The sequence below is a fragment of the Fundulus heteroclitus genome, unplaced genomic scaffold, assembly GCF_011125445.2.
Source record: "Fundulus heteroclitus isolate FHET01 unplaced genomic scaffold, MU-UCD_Fhet_4.1 scaffold_135, whole genome shotgun sequence".
Taxonomy (NCBI): Eukaryota; Metazoa; Chordata; class Actinopteri; order Cyprinodontiformes; family Fundulidae; genus Fundulus; species Fundulus heteroclitus.
Window position 1 is genome coordinate 262,817 of NW_023396547.1, and position 14,038 is coordinate 276,854.

General features: G+C 39.5%; 1 protein-coding gene across 1 annotated transcript; it reads right to left on the minus strand.

Annotated features, from left to right (window-relative positions):
* Nucleotides 1-3,195: 3,195 nt before the first annotated feature.
* On the minus strand, nt 3,196-6,314 carry tnfsf18 (TNF superfamily member 18). The gene is made up of 4 exons (XM_036129073.1): nt 5,951-6,314; nt 5,338-5,388; nt 4,825-4,852; nt 3,196-4,699 (listed from the first exon to the last, which is right to left on the minus strand). Exons 1-4 carry the CDS (start codon nt 6,056-6,058, stop codon nt 4,335-4,337), a joined length of 552 nt encoding a protein of 183 aa, XP_035984966.1. The 5' UTR covers nt 6,059-6,314; the 3' UTR covers nt 3,196-4,334.
* Between the last annotated feature and the right edge of the window lie 7,724 nt (nt 6,315-14,038).

The window sequence follows — 14,038 nt, forward strand, 5'->3', positions numbered from 1 at the left end:
ATTATGTGAGACGTGTTTAGAATATGCTACTGTAACTGAGGAGCAGCAAAAAATCCGAAGTAATGCAAAAAAAAAATCATTGCAATAATATTTGCTCGAACTAATCAATTGTGAGATGAACAAATTTAATTTTTCTCACAGCATGCTTTACATTTAGTGGAATGCATGTTTCATTGAATGCAATTTGAGATGCTAGCAAATTTATTTTAGCTGGATGCTCCTCTGACTAGTCTTTATTACTATAGTGTGGTTTTAAAAGTCAGGTATATCGCTGTGAAAAAGTATTTGCTCCCTTACACATTTAGTCAGTGCTTGCTTTCTGTTACACTTAAGTGTTTCAGTTAATCGAGCGTCATCGGACAAAGAGAATGTGCATGCACACAAAGGCAGCTCTCAGGTGATTAGTTTTGCTTAATTTGCTGGTGAAGATTCTCAGTCATCCAGGTCATTCAAAAAAAAAAGTAAAAAAAAAACAAAGCAACTGGACTTGTTTTTCGTAGTTGAAGACGTTTTGCTTAAATACATTTTGCTTATTTAATTTCATTTATTGATGTATAGATTGCTTTCAAACAGTCAGCTAAGATTATCCAAAAGCCCTTGACAGTAGGATCATAAAATATAAAAACATATAGCTCTCTAACTCGAACACCATTGCTTCTCTTGAAATAACTGTGATCAACCATGTTTTGTTTACTCCGTTTTATTGCCACACCCAGATCCTGTTGAATAATCCCTTAAATAGACCACAAAAGACAACACATCATGCTCCAATCCAACGGAAATCCAGAACAGATGAAAAGCAACCGACATCTACCAGCCTGGACAAGATTTATGAAGGGCTTCAGGATTCCCACAGATAGCAGTGAGAGATGTCCATAAATGGAGAACAGATGAAACAGGGATAAACGGTCCCAGGAGTTGCTCCAAGAGTGCAGTGACAACTCATCCAGGAGGTCACAAAAGAATCCGGAGCAGCATTTAAAACATCGCAGGTCTGATTTGCCTCATTTGAGGCCAGTCTTCATAAATTACTAACTAAGTGTAATTCTGTTTTATTTATATAACGCCAATTCACAACACGCTGCGACAGACTGGCGACCTGTCCAGGGTGATAGGCACCAGCACCCCTCGCAACCCCATGAGGGATAAAGCGAGTAAAAAAATGGATGGATGGATGAATTCACAACACGTTTTGTCTCTAGGCACTTTACCAAGTCAATTTAATCAAATCATCCAGAGAGATTGGTCATAAAGTTTTCTAAGGGAACGACGCAGAATGCATCGAGGCTTTGACTTGCGACGTTCGCTCCTCCTGAAAGCGAATAGCCACATTGAACAATCGCCTGCAGTGTGTCGTTGACTTTGCAGCCATCCCTCATACCGATACAGGTAATTAAAAAAGATAGGGGTCAAACATGGCATCCGTGAGAGAGTTTCAAGACCAAAGCCAGCGCTTATCAAGAAGTAAACAGAAGCCCGCCTCACATTTGTCAAAAATAAAACCACCCCGATGCCCTCCAGCACTTTTAGGAAAATATTCTGTGGACTTACAAAACAAAAAGTTGAACTTCTTGGAAGATGTACTGTATGTCCCCCTCAGTTTATCATAAACAAGTGTGACAATCTAGAGCTGCTTTGTTTCTTTAGGGCTTGAACAGCTTGTAATAATTGAAACTATACATTTGGTTCTTAATGTTCTGTAATAAGGACCCACTTGGGTTGGGGAACATGGCAATGACCCAAAGAATGCCACCCTCTAGATGGCAAAAAAAAAAAAACAGGCTTTGACCAGACCAGGTTTTGGACTGGTCTGGTCAAAGTGTGGACCTAAACCCGATGGTGATTCCTGACACAGGCCATTCATGGATTCCAATGTGGCCGAATTAAAGCAAAGAGGGGTGGATTATAAATGTATCCACAGCCTCCTTAAAGACTGCTTGATGACAGTTGTTGCTCATGGAAAAGATTTTTAGAGGGTAACTACTTTTCATATACTGTCAATTTGGTTTGGATAGATTTTTCCCCTAACAAATGAAATCATCTTTTTAAATTCATATTTCCTCAGGTTATCTTCATCTGATAATAAAACTAGTTTCATTGTCTGAAAGTAAAATAGGAGTGACATAAGAAATCTGTCAAGGGGGAATACCCTAATGCAGCTTAGAGAGTTATTTGATACACATAAGACCCTGACTCCTTATAAAGACAATTATTAAATAAAAACCTGTTTAGTTAGTTATGAATACAGGCCTATTCAACAAATCTGTGGTTTGTTGAGGCTTGTTTGTCAGATTAAAAGCAACATTAGAAAATAACAACCTTTGAGCAGGGATTAAACATACTTTTCACTAAGCCCACATTTCTGTATTAAAAATATTTTAAATGTAATATATATATATATATATATATATATATATATATATATATATATTTTACTTTATTAAATTTTTAGCTTTTTTTCTGATCTGCAGAACAGTTGAGCTGCCTCGGTGCAGAGGAAAGTAAATAGGGACAGGCCAAGCTGAGCAAACAACTCTAATAAATGAGACATAGTGGGTGGGTGTAACTGGGTAGGTGTTTTTTATAATTCTGATATCTGCATTTTATTGTAGCACCTTGGACATCATTTCGGTTAAACTTAAAACTTCGGAGGCGGCAGCTAAGTGCTGTCTGAGATATAGGACTCTGAAGCTGAGGTTTGGAAAAGAAAAGCTTTCACCTATTTGGAAAATGTCGTTCCTAGCTGTGATGACTAACGTCATGTTCCAGTGACCTTTTCTGTAGTAGATAGTAATCATGTTGATTTAGGTCAATAGATTTCTAGGCTCTGTGCTTTTTCCAGCAGCATATCTGTATTGTGCTTTGTCTGAAGGGCCCATTCTTCGAAAGCATATAACAGGGAGGGTCCCAGCTTCACTTTCTCTTAACAATTCAGCGGCATGATTAACTTTTAACCTCTCGCTTTCACTTCAAACTCAGGGTCTCAGCGATGACACAGTCGAAGATGACAACTTCACGTCAGTCAGTGAAGTTGTGATTTAATTGAGTTCGACATTGGGGCAACTTTGAGGTCAGATTTTACAAGCCCAAAGAACAGATGTTGTCACTTCTCACTGAAAAACAAGTGAAAGTCAAGCACAAAAATACAGTTTTTATTGAATATATATATATAAACACAAGAAAAGACCCGCATCAACGACCAAAAAAAATATATATTTTTCTGTATCAGAACGTGTAAACTGAGCAATAACTTGGGATGTTGAAGGTTAGCTTGTTTGAGCAACTTCACTTACATGATATAGCAATAACACAAACTCTGTTGTGTAGATGCCGTAATTTAAAAATAAAACACAACAGCCTGTGAAAATAAATGAGCATACCACAAGTACTTCTGAAACCACATGTTCCTGTTAGAAAGATTTCAGCTCGACAGACTTAATGAAAACATTTTAAGCACATTCCAGTGAATCACCACCGACAAAAAAAAGAACAACAAAAACATACAATGTGTGCCGGACAGAAACACACTGTAACACATAATGTCATACATTCGTTGAGTATCAGCTGATCTGTCGGTGGAATGTCCCTATTTACAATGTCCTGTAAATAACTTTGGTCCAAACAATAAATAGCTTCAACATAAATATATAAATTCATACAGCATAAAGTCAAGAAATCAGCATTTAGAAAGGATTGGTGCAGATAAAATACATTTTCAAGAAAGAAAGAAAATCTAATTTGCCCTTATTTTGGCACTTCTGTGTAAAAATATTATTTAAAAAAATCATTTGTAACGCAAAAATAATTACAAACAAGAAATTAAATCTAAACAATTTAGTAAGGTTGTATTACAGAGCTAAAAGCAGAGATGAGTAAAAACCTCATTTCCCCCTTCCTCCCTCAGTGTTACAGCATATATTCTGTTCATTCAATTGGATTTGCAAGCATAAATAATAACTGAAAAGCAGCCTTAAGGCATCAAAATCAAGAAACCGATTTGTAGTGATGATAGGAACCCCTGAGACTCATAAAAGCATAAAAAACTTTTACTTAAAGATTTTGCTTGTAGAAAAATAATTGTCCAGCTACAATTTGAGATGTTTTTCTCCGTTTTCAGAGACAATACCTTCAGCTGTTTTATCCATACACCTCTACCCTCTCACTTTACAAGTTTAGTGATTTACTAAGCTAATCCAAAAGTGAAGACAGGAAAATATAAGTACCAAGCAATCGCTGCGTACTACATTTTGATCGGGGGCAGGATTTCTGGAGAGAGGAGGATCCGGATGCGCTGGCATATACCCGCGCCGGTGGACGTGCCGCTAAAGCTGTAGTTAGTACAGCCAAATGATGTCCAGATGGGTCATGCTTACAGTGGTGTTGACGCAGGCAGCGGGGTCAATAGAAATAACCAGCACAGTACCCGCTGCCAGACGCAAGATCCTGCTGAGCAGGCCTGTGCTGTTGGAGTTTGTGTTAATCCAACCCACCAGCTTATCTTTGCCGTCCAGTTTCAGGGTCACGGAGTGTGCCGTGTTTGAGACTGGCCCTTCGTCACATGGAGACAGTGTTACCTGAAAGTTCAGGATATAGTTTCCATCCTTTAGAAACTTAATAGTCTCTCCTGAGCCTTTTAAAATCAGGCTTGAATCTGACTGCATCGTGGTCCATTTAATGGTGGACTGGCGCCCTTCTGACGCTGTAGATGAAAGAAAATATGCTGTCAACTGGCAATTATCCTTTTTTTGAGCAAAATGTACAAAGTGACCGGAACTACATATACTATGACAGTGACGAGAAATGATTAGAAAGCATTACCATTACCTTTTAAGTTGAGTATTTCGGGGGAGGACTGTTGAAAAGAATACAAAAGGAATTAGTGTCAAAGGCCACATTTGTGAACGTCACAAACAGAGCAGCGACACAACACCTAAGATTTATTTCATGCGGTAATTAGGCAACCACCTACGCCTTGAGAGAGAGAGAGAGAGAGAACAGAATAGATCTTAAAAAGGAAAATGAAGAGACGTCTGTTGAGTTTAGAGACATTTCCCCGAATGAGTCAATGACGTCACTGTGCTTCCTCCAAGACATGAGGAAAGTGGTTTAGACACACACAAGCAAGTCAGAAAGAAATGGAAGTCGTCGGAGATACATTTGCTCTCTCTCTCCAGGACTGAGGCTTCTTAAACACCCGGGCTGCAAATACAACACATGGTCACATACAAATGAGGACCCCTTTGATCATCACAACATTGTTTTATGAGATCATGAGGCTAAAGAACTGAACACAGGGAGGTCGACGGGAGCAAAAGATTGAAAGTGTTGTTATCTTACCGGTGTAATGTGTAATGGGGATGTGTGCCCTACAGTGCTACTGTTCGAAGACTGGAAAAGGAAACAGAAGCACAAAATACACCCATGATACATGGTACGAGAGGAAGTTACAAAATAGAGTCTGGAAATGAAGCTTTTCCTATCTATCTACAGCCACAAAGACTCTTTAAATGCCGCAGTCGGCTCTGCCATCGACTTGCTCTCGGAGTGACGCCCGTGCATGACAAGAGTCCTCCTGGTCTGCCAAAGAGTGGTAGACAAGTACCATCTCGGCAAAGCGTGTGAATCTTTGTCAGACATTTTTTTTTTGTCGGAACTCTGAGAAAAAGCTGCGACTACTTGGGAGTCACGGCGAGGGTCTGCGAGCAGCTGTGTACCACATGCACAGGTGTGTTTCTCACCAGCTGAGCTACTGCCTAAACCACATGAAAGAACAGAAGCGCTGCTGAGGTATTTACCGACGTCAGTAAAGACATTGTCGTTTTAATTCATTCAAACGTGACATAACTGCTTATTTAAAAATATCAAGTTTTAAGCATCACTTGTGATAGTCCCACGTTTTTTTTTTGTTACTCTCTACATATAAATAATGAGCCTGTAGAAGAAGACTCACCTGTCCCGGTATGAAGAAAAGGGTGATGAACACAAACAGGATTATGGTGACTATGCTGGTCCAAATCAGCAGGACATAGATCAGGGGATGCTGGCTCCTCTGTGGCATGGTCCGTCTTGGGCTGCGTTCAGAGCGCTCTGAGCTCGGGGAGCGCAGGAAGACAGATGTTAAGAAGTGACGGCTGTACAAGTCCTGAGTTTCCTCTGGTGTGCACCCAAGCAGAGTGAGGTCGCTTCCTGAGCTACGAGCGTGATACGGTGAGGATGTTTTATGGTTGGACCGTGTTCTTCTCTGTGTATCTGCTCAACAAAGAATCATCCTTGTGGTACTTTCCCTTTTTGTGTTAGTGAAGGCAGACGCAGCAGGCCCAGATTGTGTCTGCTTCTGGGGCTGGCCCTTTTCTTCCCACTCACCGCAAGTCACACCGAAAAAAGGAACAGGACTACCAGGGAGAGGAAAAAGGGGAGAAGACTTCTGACTTTAGCTTAAATGTATCATAAAACTTCCTCATTTTTGATGAGAATATCTTTATGTGTACAGTCCAACAACTTTGGACCATATCTGAAATATATTCAAAGCATTTCCCCCAAATATGTCCAGATTAAATCAAATGTGGTAAATCTGAGTTGGAATAACGGAATTAATATTATAAGATTATTTTTTTACGCAAAATATTTTAATTGAAAGGACACATAAGACCAGAAACAAGTGAAATACCTGAGACAGCATGATACAAAATGCAAGAATATTAAAAATACAACAAAAACAGGTTGACACAAAAAAATCTCTTTCAGGAATATTCCATTTGCTCTATCACCATTCTAAATAAAATCCCAAAGTCAACAGACAGTGCAATCCAATCTCTTATCTCAAAAGCATACTTTGCATTAAGCAACCTAAATGCCATAAGGTGCGCAATTAATGTCACAACACTCTGTTTACTATTTGCACCTCGCAAAAGTTCCCACCTGCACAAAAAAAAAAAAAAACTTGAGGTCAGTACTTGTGGTTTCACTTTCTCCGTTTGTTATTTGCTCGGGGAAAGTTTCATGGCAGAAAAACAAGATGGGCTCTGGTTCAGGTATGTGTCATCAAACCTTATGGAGGACCTAAAGGCAACATAATGCCTGAGGTGAGGTACTTTTATAATGCTGTAGTGAGGAGTCAATAAACGCTGGAACAGACAGCCTACACAGAATGGTTACTGACTTTACTTTCCAGTAGCTGGAAGCCTTTCAGTGTGACTAGACGATCTTTAAAGGAAATAAGATGTTCTTAAATTTCAATAAACAAATGAACAAATAGCTTCTGTGGCATGTCATATCAACAGACCTACCCCGTCTTCATGAAAAAAAATGTTAATAAGGAGGGAAATAAACCTGTCTCAGCAAACTGTGAGTAGATTGGTTTCGCTAACTTCTGCATTTTCAGATGATGTAACTCTTTCCAAACAAAAGCTGAAATCAAATGCCATTAAACTGAATGAATCATAGTTTCACTTGTAAAAAAAAAAAAAAAAAATAGTAAAAAAAACAACAACAGAGGAAGTAGCATAATGCTGATGTTTCACGGTAACGTGTGTAGCGAAGTGTCAGAGTGGGTGAGGATGGACACCTGAGATGTGTGATGAATTCATGTTGGAAACAAGAAGTCACTCACGTTACAGGTCATCGGAAACTAAACCAGCAGGTTACTGTCACAGACACTTTCTGGAAATTCAAGTAAATGAACTAAGAAAATTTGGAAATGTTGACATGAACCTATATGTGGTGGCACTGATTTCATAAAATACACGGTATGGGACAGCGTGGCACCGTTAAAGGAAGAATCCAGCCATATTAGATCACTTTTGACTCCAGAGACAGATACTGGTGTGTTACTTCCGCTACATTTATCTCTAGGCGATGATGATTTACAGCCATCTAGAGGACGACAGCAAGAAATGCACAAAGGTTTCTAATAATCAGCTAGATAAATGTTCAATAACGGACAATATTGCTATTCCTTGGTTTGAGATGTCTGTTTTGCTAGCATGTTAGTGCATGACTGTGAAAATAAAACAATTCATACAAGAATTGATGCTTTACTGGTTAGAAATTTTCTTCTGATATATTTTGTTACAGGGCGGGAAAGGGACATGGAAAAGAACAGAAAAGGAAACAAAAGAAAAATATTTTTGACATGCTTACTTTTAAATGAGCTCATCTTTTGCAGTAAAAATGGAAAATAAATGCCATTTTTACTAAAATATTGACTGCACTGCAAAAATGGATCTAAAAATAAGTAAAATGTTCTTAAAGTTAGTGTATTTGTCCTTGATTTGAGCAGGTCAAAAAGATGATTTGCCAATGGAATGAGATTTTTGCACTTAAAATAGGAACAACTCATCGCCATCATCTTATTTCAAGTGCAGGATGTCTAATTATCTTATTTTAGGGGTTAAAATACTCATTCCATTGGCAAATAATCTTATTTACCTGCTAATATCAAGGACAAATACACTAACTTTAAGAACATTTTACTTATTTTTAGATCCATTTTTGCAGTGTGTAGTTTGTGAATTAATATTTGAATGTGTAAAGTCACTATTTTTCATGTGTTTACTAGACAGGGTGTGACAAAAAAGTTTTTTTTTCCCCTTTTAAATAAATTAAGCTCTGATGGAGTCACTATACTAAAGTACAACTATACCAACAAGAAACATAAATATAATAACACTTTTCCCATTACAAGCAAAAATATCTTTGTATTTAACAAAAATATTCTGGGATTTACCAGGACAAAGTAACACATAACCGTAAAGTAAAATAAACGTGATACACGGTCTTCAAAATCTCTTGCAAACTGTAAAGAGAAATCTAAAAAGTGTACCATGAATTTGTGTTAAGCCAAACTTTACTCTGAGGCAGAAGGAATCTAATTTGTAAACCTGTGTGTAATTTAATCTCAGTATGACACTAGCTCTTCCGTGTAGGCCTCAGATGTTTGTTGGAGAACATTAGCTGCATCATTGAGAACAAGGAACGCAGCAGACAAGTCAGGGATTGCAAAGTCAGTTTATACAACAAGATAAAACAAGCTGGTAAACATCAGTCGATAAGCATGACTAACATGCAGGGAAGGAATATATTGTAAAAAAAAAAAAAAAAAAAAAAGAAAGGAAAAGAGTCTCTGTGATGCGAAGTGATGGCGCTCCAATATGCTGCATCCTTATTTGGGCTTCCTTTCTGCTTCCACTTCCGCTGTCCTTCAGGAGACAGTTTGGAGTCTGAATCTTCTGATTCCTGAATTGTCCACAACTCCCCCAGACAGATGGCTTCTCGCTCCCATAGAACAACCCTCTCCGGCCTCTGGTTGTTGTATCGGGAGGAGGAAAAAAAACATCTGTATCATCAAGGAAGGGGAGAAACCCTCAGGAGTCAGAGTGGGATGTCTGCACAAGGCAGCAAGAGGGTTGACCTCTTCTCCTCTCTGCAGCGTAGTTTTCTCTCTGTCTTGTACATACTGAGCTTGAGCTCTGGAACCTCCAGCAGGAAAGCTGGTAGTGGTCTTTTGAATTTCCACATCCGGTTACAATGGCCCAGTCAAAGCCCACACCTCAATGCCATGAAGAATCCGGGACAAGATTTGAAAACTGATGCAAACAAACGCTCTCTATTCGATCTGACTGAAATTGAGGTGTTTTTGGTCAGAAGGGTGGCCAAAAATGTCTTTATCTAGCTGTGAAAAACCCTAAAGGTTGTAATTGCAGCGAGAGGTGATTGCACAAGCTGTTCTGTCTCTTAGGAGCAGCTGTGCTCCTTCAGCATGATTTCAGCAGGTGGCAGGATTACTCCAAAAGTCCAGCAAGCAAGAGTGAACAAATCCATGATGGAGGAATTGAAAAATCTACACTGGCAATCTGATTGAACCCATAATATTTTTTTCTGAAAGTGGGATTAGATTATGTGTTCACATTTAGATTCATACATCTGTGGATGTGGGGAAAAAAACTATATTGTAAAAAAAAAAAAAAAGAAAAACCTAAATGTCCAGCATATTTTAGTTTTTGCTCCACGTATATTTATGTTTCAGATCATCCAACATAACCTGAGTATATACCTACAAAATGCAATTTTTGAAAGATTAATCTTTTTTTTTCTTTCTTGTTACCCAGCAGGAATAGGGACCTGGGTTCAAAGTCTCAGCAACACACTTTTCTGCATTGAGTTTTCACGTTCTTTTTCTTTGTGTTGGCTTCCTTCAGCATTCTAAAAAATATGCAAGTTAGGTTATCTGACCCCATTGATCGCCTCTACATGCGAGTGTGTATGTGCATGCTTGTCCTTGTGTTGCCCTGTGATGACCTGGTAACCTGTTCTAGGTGTAGTCTGTCTCTCAACCACTGATCACTGGATGTAAGTGCATGCCCCTTATAACCCTGCAAGGAACAAAAAGGTATAAAAATACACAGTTCAATTTATTATCAGAATTTTTTTTTTTGGCAAACCAACGTGATCCTGTGTGAGACAGCAATTGCCATCTAAATCTGATAACTGATTGTACTCGGTGGCAACAACTGCCATAAGGTCTCAAACATCAGTCATTGAGACATGGCGTTCACAAACATCTAGACAGAGTCCCTGTTCAACGCACCTAAATAAAATAAATGACCTGCTGAGCATGCAAGGAGGTTCTACAGAGCCTTTCTAATGGTCTACTTATTTGCTTGAGCTTTGCTGAAGTGGAGATGCAGCTTAAGCGAAAATTCAGACTGAAGAAACTCTATTGCCTACCTCCATCAATCAGAGACTCATCCGCCTCCGACACAAGCCAATCAGTTTTGAAGTGCTCCTCCTCGAAGCCAATCAGGATCCTGGGTCCATCTTAAAAGAACTCCACATCCTCGTCTCGGCCTTCAGCTCAGCGAGCAAGCGGTGGCATGCCGCGTCCGGTTTGGACTCTGATGACCGGTTTCAACCCACCTCCATCCCCTTCTCCACCATCGTAGCAAGCTCCGCCTGGCTTTCCTATGGTCCTCCTTCAACCTCGTCCCTATCAGAGTGTAATTCCTCCTGGACTCTTACGGATTTCCCAGTCACTCCTTAAAACGGTCCGGCAGAAGACCGCCATGTTGAGCCTGGTTCTGCCAGAGGTTTCTTCCCAAAGGGGAGTTTTTCCTCTCCACAGTCGCTTCATGCTTGCTCATCATGGACAGTTCATGCAAACCTGTGTTTATCAAGTTGGACATCTAGCTCAAACAATTCAGCATATGGACTGAACAAACTTTGTTTATCTCCACTCCACCACCAGTTTCAGACCCGGGGGAAATATCCCTATTCTCATACGCCTGCTTATGCATATTGAAGTATAATTCAGCGTGAATTTTTCCTGCCGAGGTCTGAGCGCCAAACTCTTAAAATATTGTATCAATAAAATTCTTCTAATTGCCTTTTCTTTCTGTGTGAGTTTTTCAGATTGAAATACTGAAGGTTGTAGGACATTGGCATTTATTCCATTTTCTGGAAGTTTGTTCCACATTAGTAGAGTTTACACGGATGCAGTGATCAATTTAACTAAATATAAATGCATGGATGACTTTTTCAAATTTCTGGGACATTAGTCCTTTGAACCTGGAAATGTTTTTTTTCAAGCAAGTTTGTTTATATAGCAGTTTTCAGTAACAAGATGATTCAAAAATACTTCAGAAGGGAGAAGGCTTGGTAGAAGCCATTTCTACCATTTGACATTTCCTTTATGTGCCTCTGAAGGTTCAATTCTGAGTCCATCATTACAACCAGATTTTGGGCCTGAATCGTGGTTTCTAGCTGTAATAACTGAAGATGTGCACTGACACTTGATGGCTCCTCCATAGTCACTTTGGTTTTGGCTTTTTTTTTCCAACTAAAGAAAATAATGGCGGATACATGCATGGACTTCTGTGCATCTACTCAACACTTGAATAGGTTCATAGTGACATGGGGACATTGTTTATTACAATTTGATCTTAGGGGAGTCTTTATGTATAATAAATAGGAGGTGCCCCAAGATGGAACCTTGAGGAACCACATGTGATTTTGTCAACTCCAATGTAGTTACCAATTGATACAAAAAAGTCCCTGTCCTTCAAGTAAGACTCAAACAAGTCAAGTACTGTACCAGAGTGACTGACACGGTTCTCCTGTCACTCCAGTAACATATCATAGTCAACGGTGTTTAATGCTGCACTGAGGTCCAATAGTACCAGCACAGTCAGTCATGTTCTGGCCAGGCTGTCTGTGTGTGTGTCTGCCTTTTCACCCAGTAATTAGGCTCATCAGCTGCCCCTGCGTTCCCCTGCCACAACACAATTGGTCTTATTTAGTTCACCTGTTCCCCTGCCTTCATACTGGGCTTCCACAGTCAACCAGTGCCAGATTATTTGAAAGCCTAAGAGTGAGTAGATATCCAGGGTTCCTTGCCTGCCATACCACATTTTTTTTACCAAGTTCTAGATTTCCTGGGTTGCTTTTTTTAGCCTTGCCCCCGTTGGACGCCTCAACGGCTTTTTGCATTCTGGACATGACCTGGGCTAATCTCTGAACCTTGTATCTTGCCTTGCCCTCTGGATCTGTCAGCCATTCAGTTTATCTTGTGAGTACCCACGCCTTCCTCACGGAACATTCCACAGAGCGTTCCTCTCTTCATCATGCCCTTTTTAATAAACCTTTTAAAACGCAACACCATGTCTGGCTCGAATATCAGGTTCTCTATTCAGTCTGGGCATAACACTGTGGTTCTTCCACATTTATGTGGATGTCTTTGAACACCAAGTTTCTAGCACTTACTAGTACTGTTATTACTAGTAGTTATTAGGAAGGTATTTAATGAATAAAAAACAGTTTTTCTAATAACTCTGCTGAAATGGGCCTGTAACAGCACCTTGATGATTGCTGTTTTTAAGCCTGGGGAGAAAACACCTGACAAAAGGGATGAGTTTGTAATTTGAATCAAATAAGATGCTATGACATAACCTGGCCAGCCAGATTGATAATGTGTAGCACTCTAAATTCTGCACATTATCAACCTGGGACTGCTCCTATTGAATCCGTTTGGGGAAAGGCGGGACCTTCAGCAAAACTCTCCTAGCCGAATGCCTGCTTACCAAAGGTTGATTTTAGCCAATCACGGTCCCAAATCAAAACGTAAGCAGCAGACGTCATGAGAAGCCACAAGAAGGTAAGCTAATCAAGGCACTTATTGCTGTTCTTCTTTCAAAGATGAAATTGTGGATTCTTACAAAACAGATATGATAATAACAGCTATGCGTGCATCCTCGTGCACTGCCATGTATATGTTGATTCGGCTATGGGCTTGTATAGCCGGTACAAGAGAGCGATACAAGATGGATTCTCATGTGCTTTTGAACAAACAAATACCGCAAGAATTCATCTTGAAGGCAAGGTTAGCTCTGAAAGGCAAAACCATCGTCCAAAAAACTGTAGGTAAAATATCAAGACAGCAGGAGGAAGAAATGCCTCACGGTAAAGCAGCAGCTCGGCAGGATCGAAAACCAACCGTTATTGATTAAATAAACCGATCTCTAGCAATTCTAAGAGCGTCATATCAGAATTCCCATTCATAAATTGAAACAGGGACACAGCATCAAGGTAAGAACCAATCGATCAATCTATTTATAATGTTTGTACTTAAGACTGTAGAGGCTAAGAAGAGCATTGCTATCACTATTATCACAGTACTAATAAGGACGTTTACCCAGTTCGCAGGAAGATGCTCATAGCCGTTAGCTGCTTCCCTTCCCTGCACATGAGCAGTGTTGTACTTCTGTTATTATAAATAAACACAAAGGGCTTTATTACTAACAAACTGAGCAAAATAAAAGCATAAAACACCAAAATAACTACTATATGCCAGCAGGACGTGATAATTTTTCATAAAAACTTTGTATGCCACCAGAGTGAGTCACTGACGTATAAATAAAAAAAGTCAAATAACGTGGCTATGCATCTTTAAAGGTTTCAATCGCTCTGTCCCTGAAAAAAGTATTTTTTTTAATTCAATTCAATTCAATTTTGTTTATATAGCGCCAATTCATGAAACATGTCATCT

Bases quoted from the DNA above. Each gene is read 5' to 3' on its own strand.
- tnfsf18 (XM_036129073.1), bottom strand. From the start codon at position 6,058: ATGCCACAGAGGAGCCAGCATCCCCTGATCTATGTCCTGCTGATTTGG. The intron at 5,389-5,950 runs GTGAGTCTTCTT...TTCCTTTTCCAG, and splicing joins TTTTCTTCATACCGGGACAG to TCTTCGAACAGTAGCACTGT. The intron at 4,853-5,337 runs GTAAGATAACAA...TCTTTTCAACAG, and splicing joins CCCCATTACACATTACACCG to TCCTCCCCCGAAATACTCAA.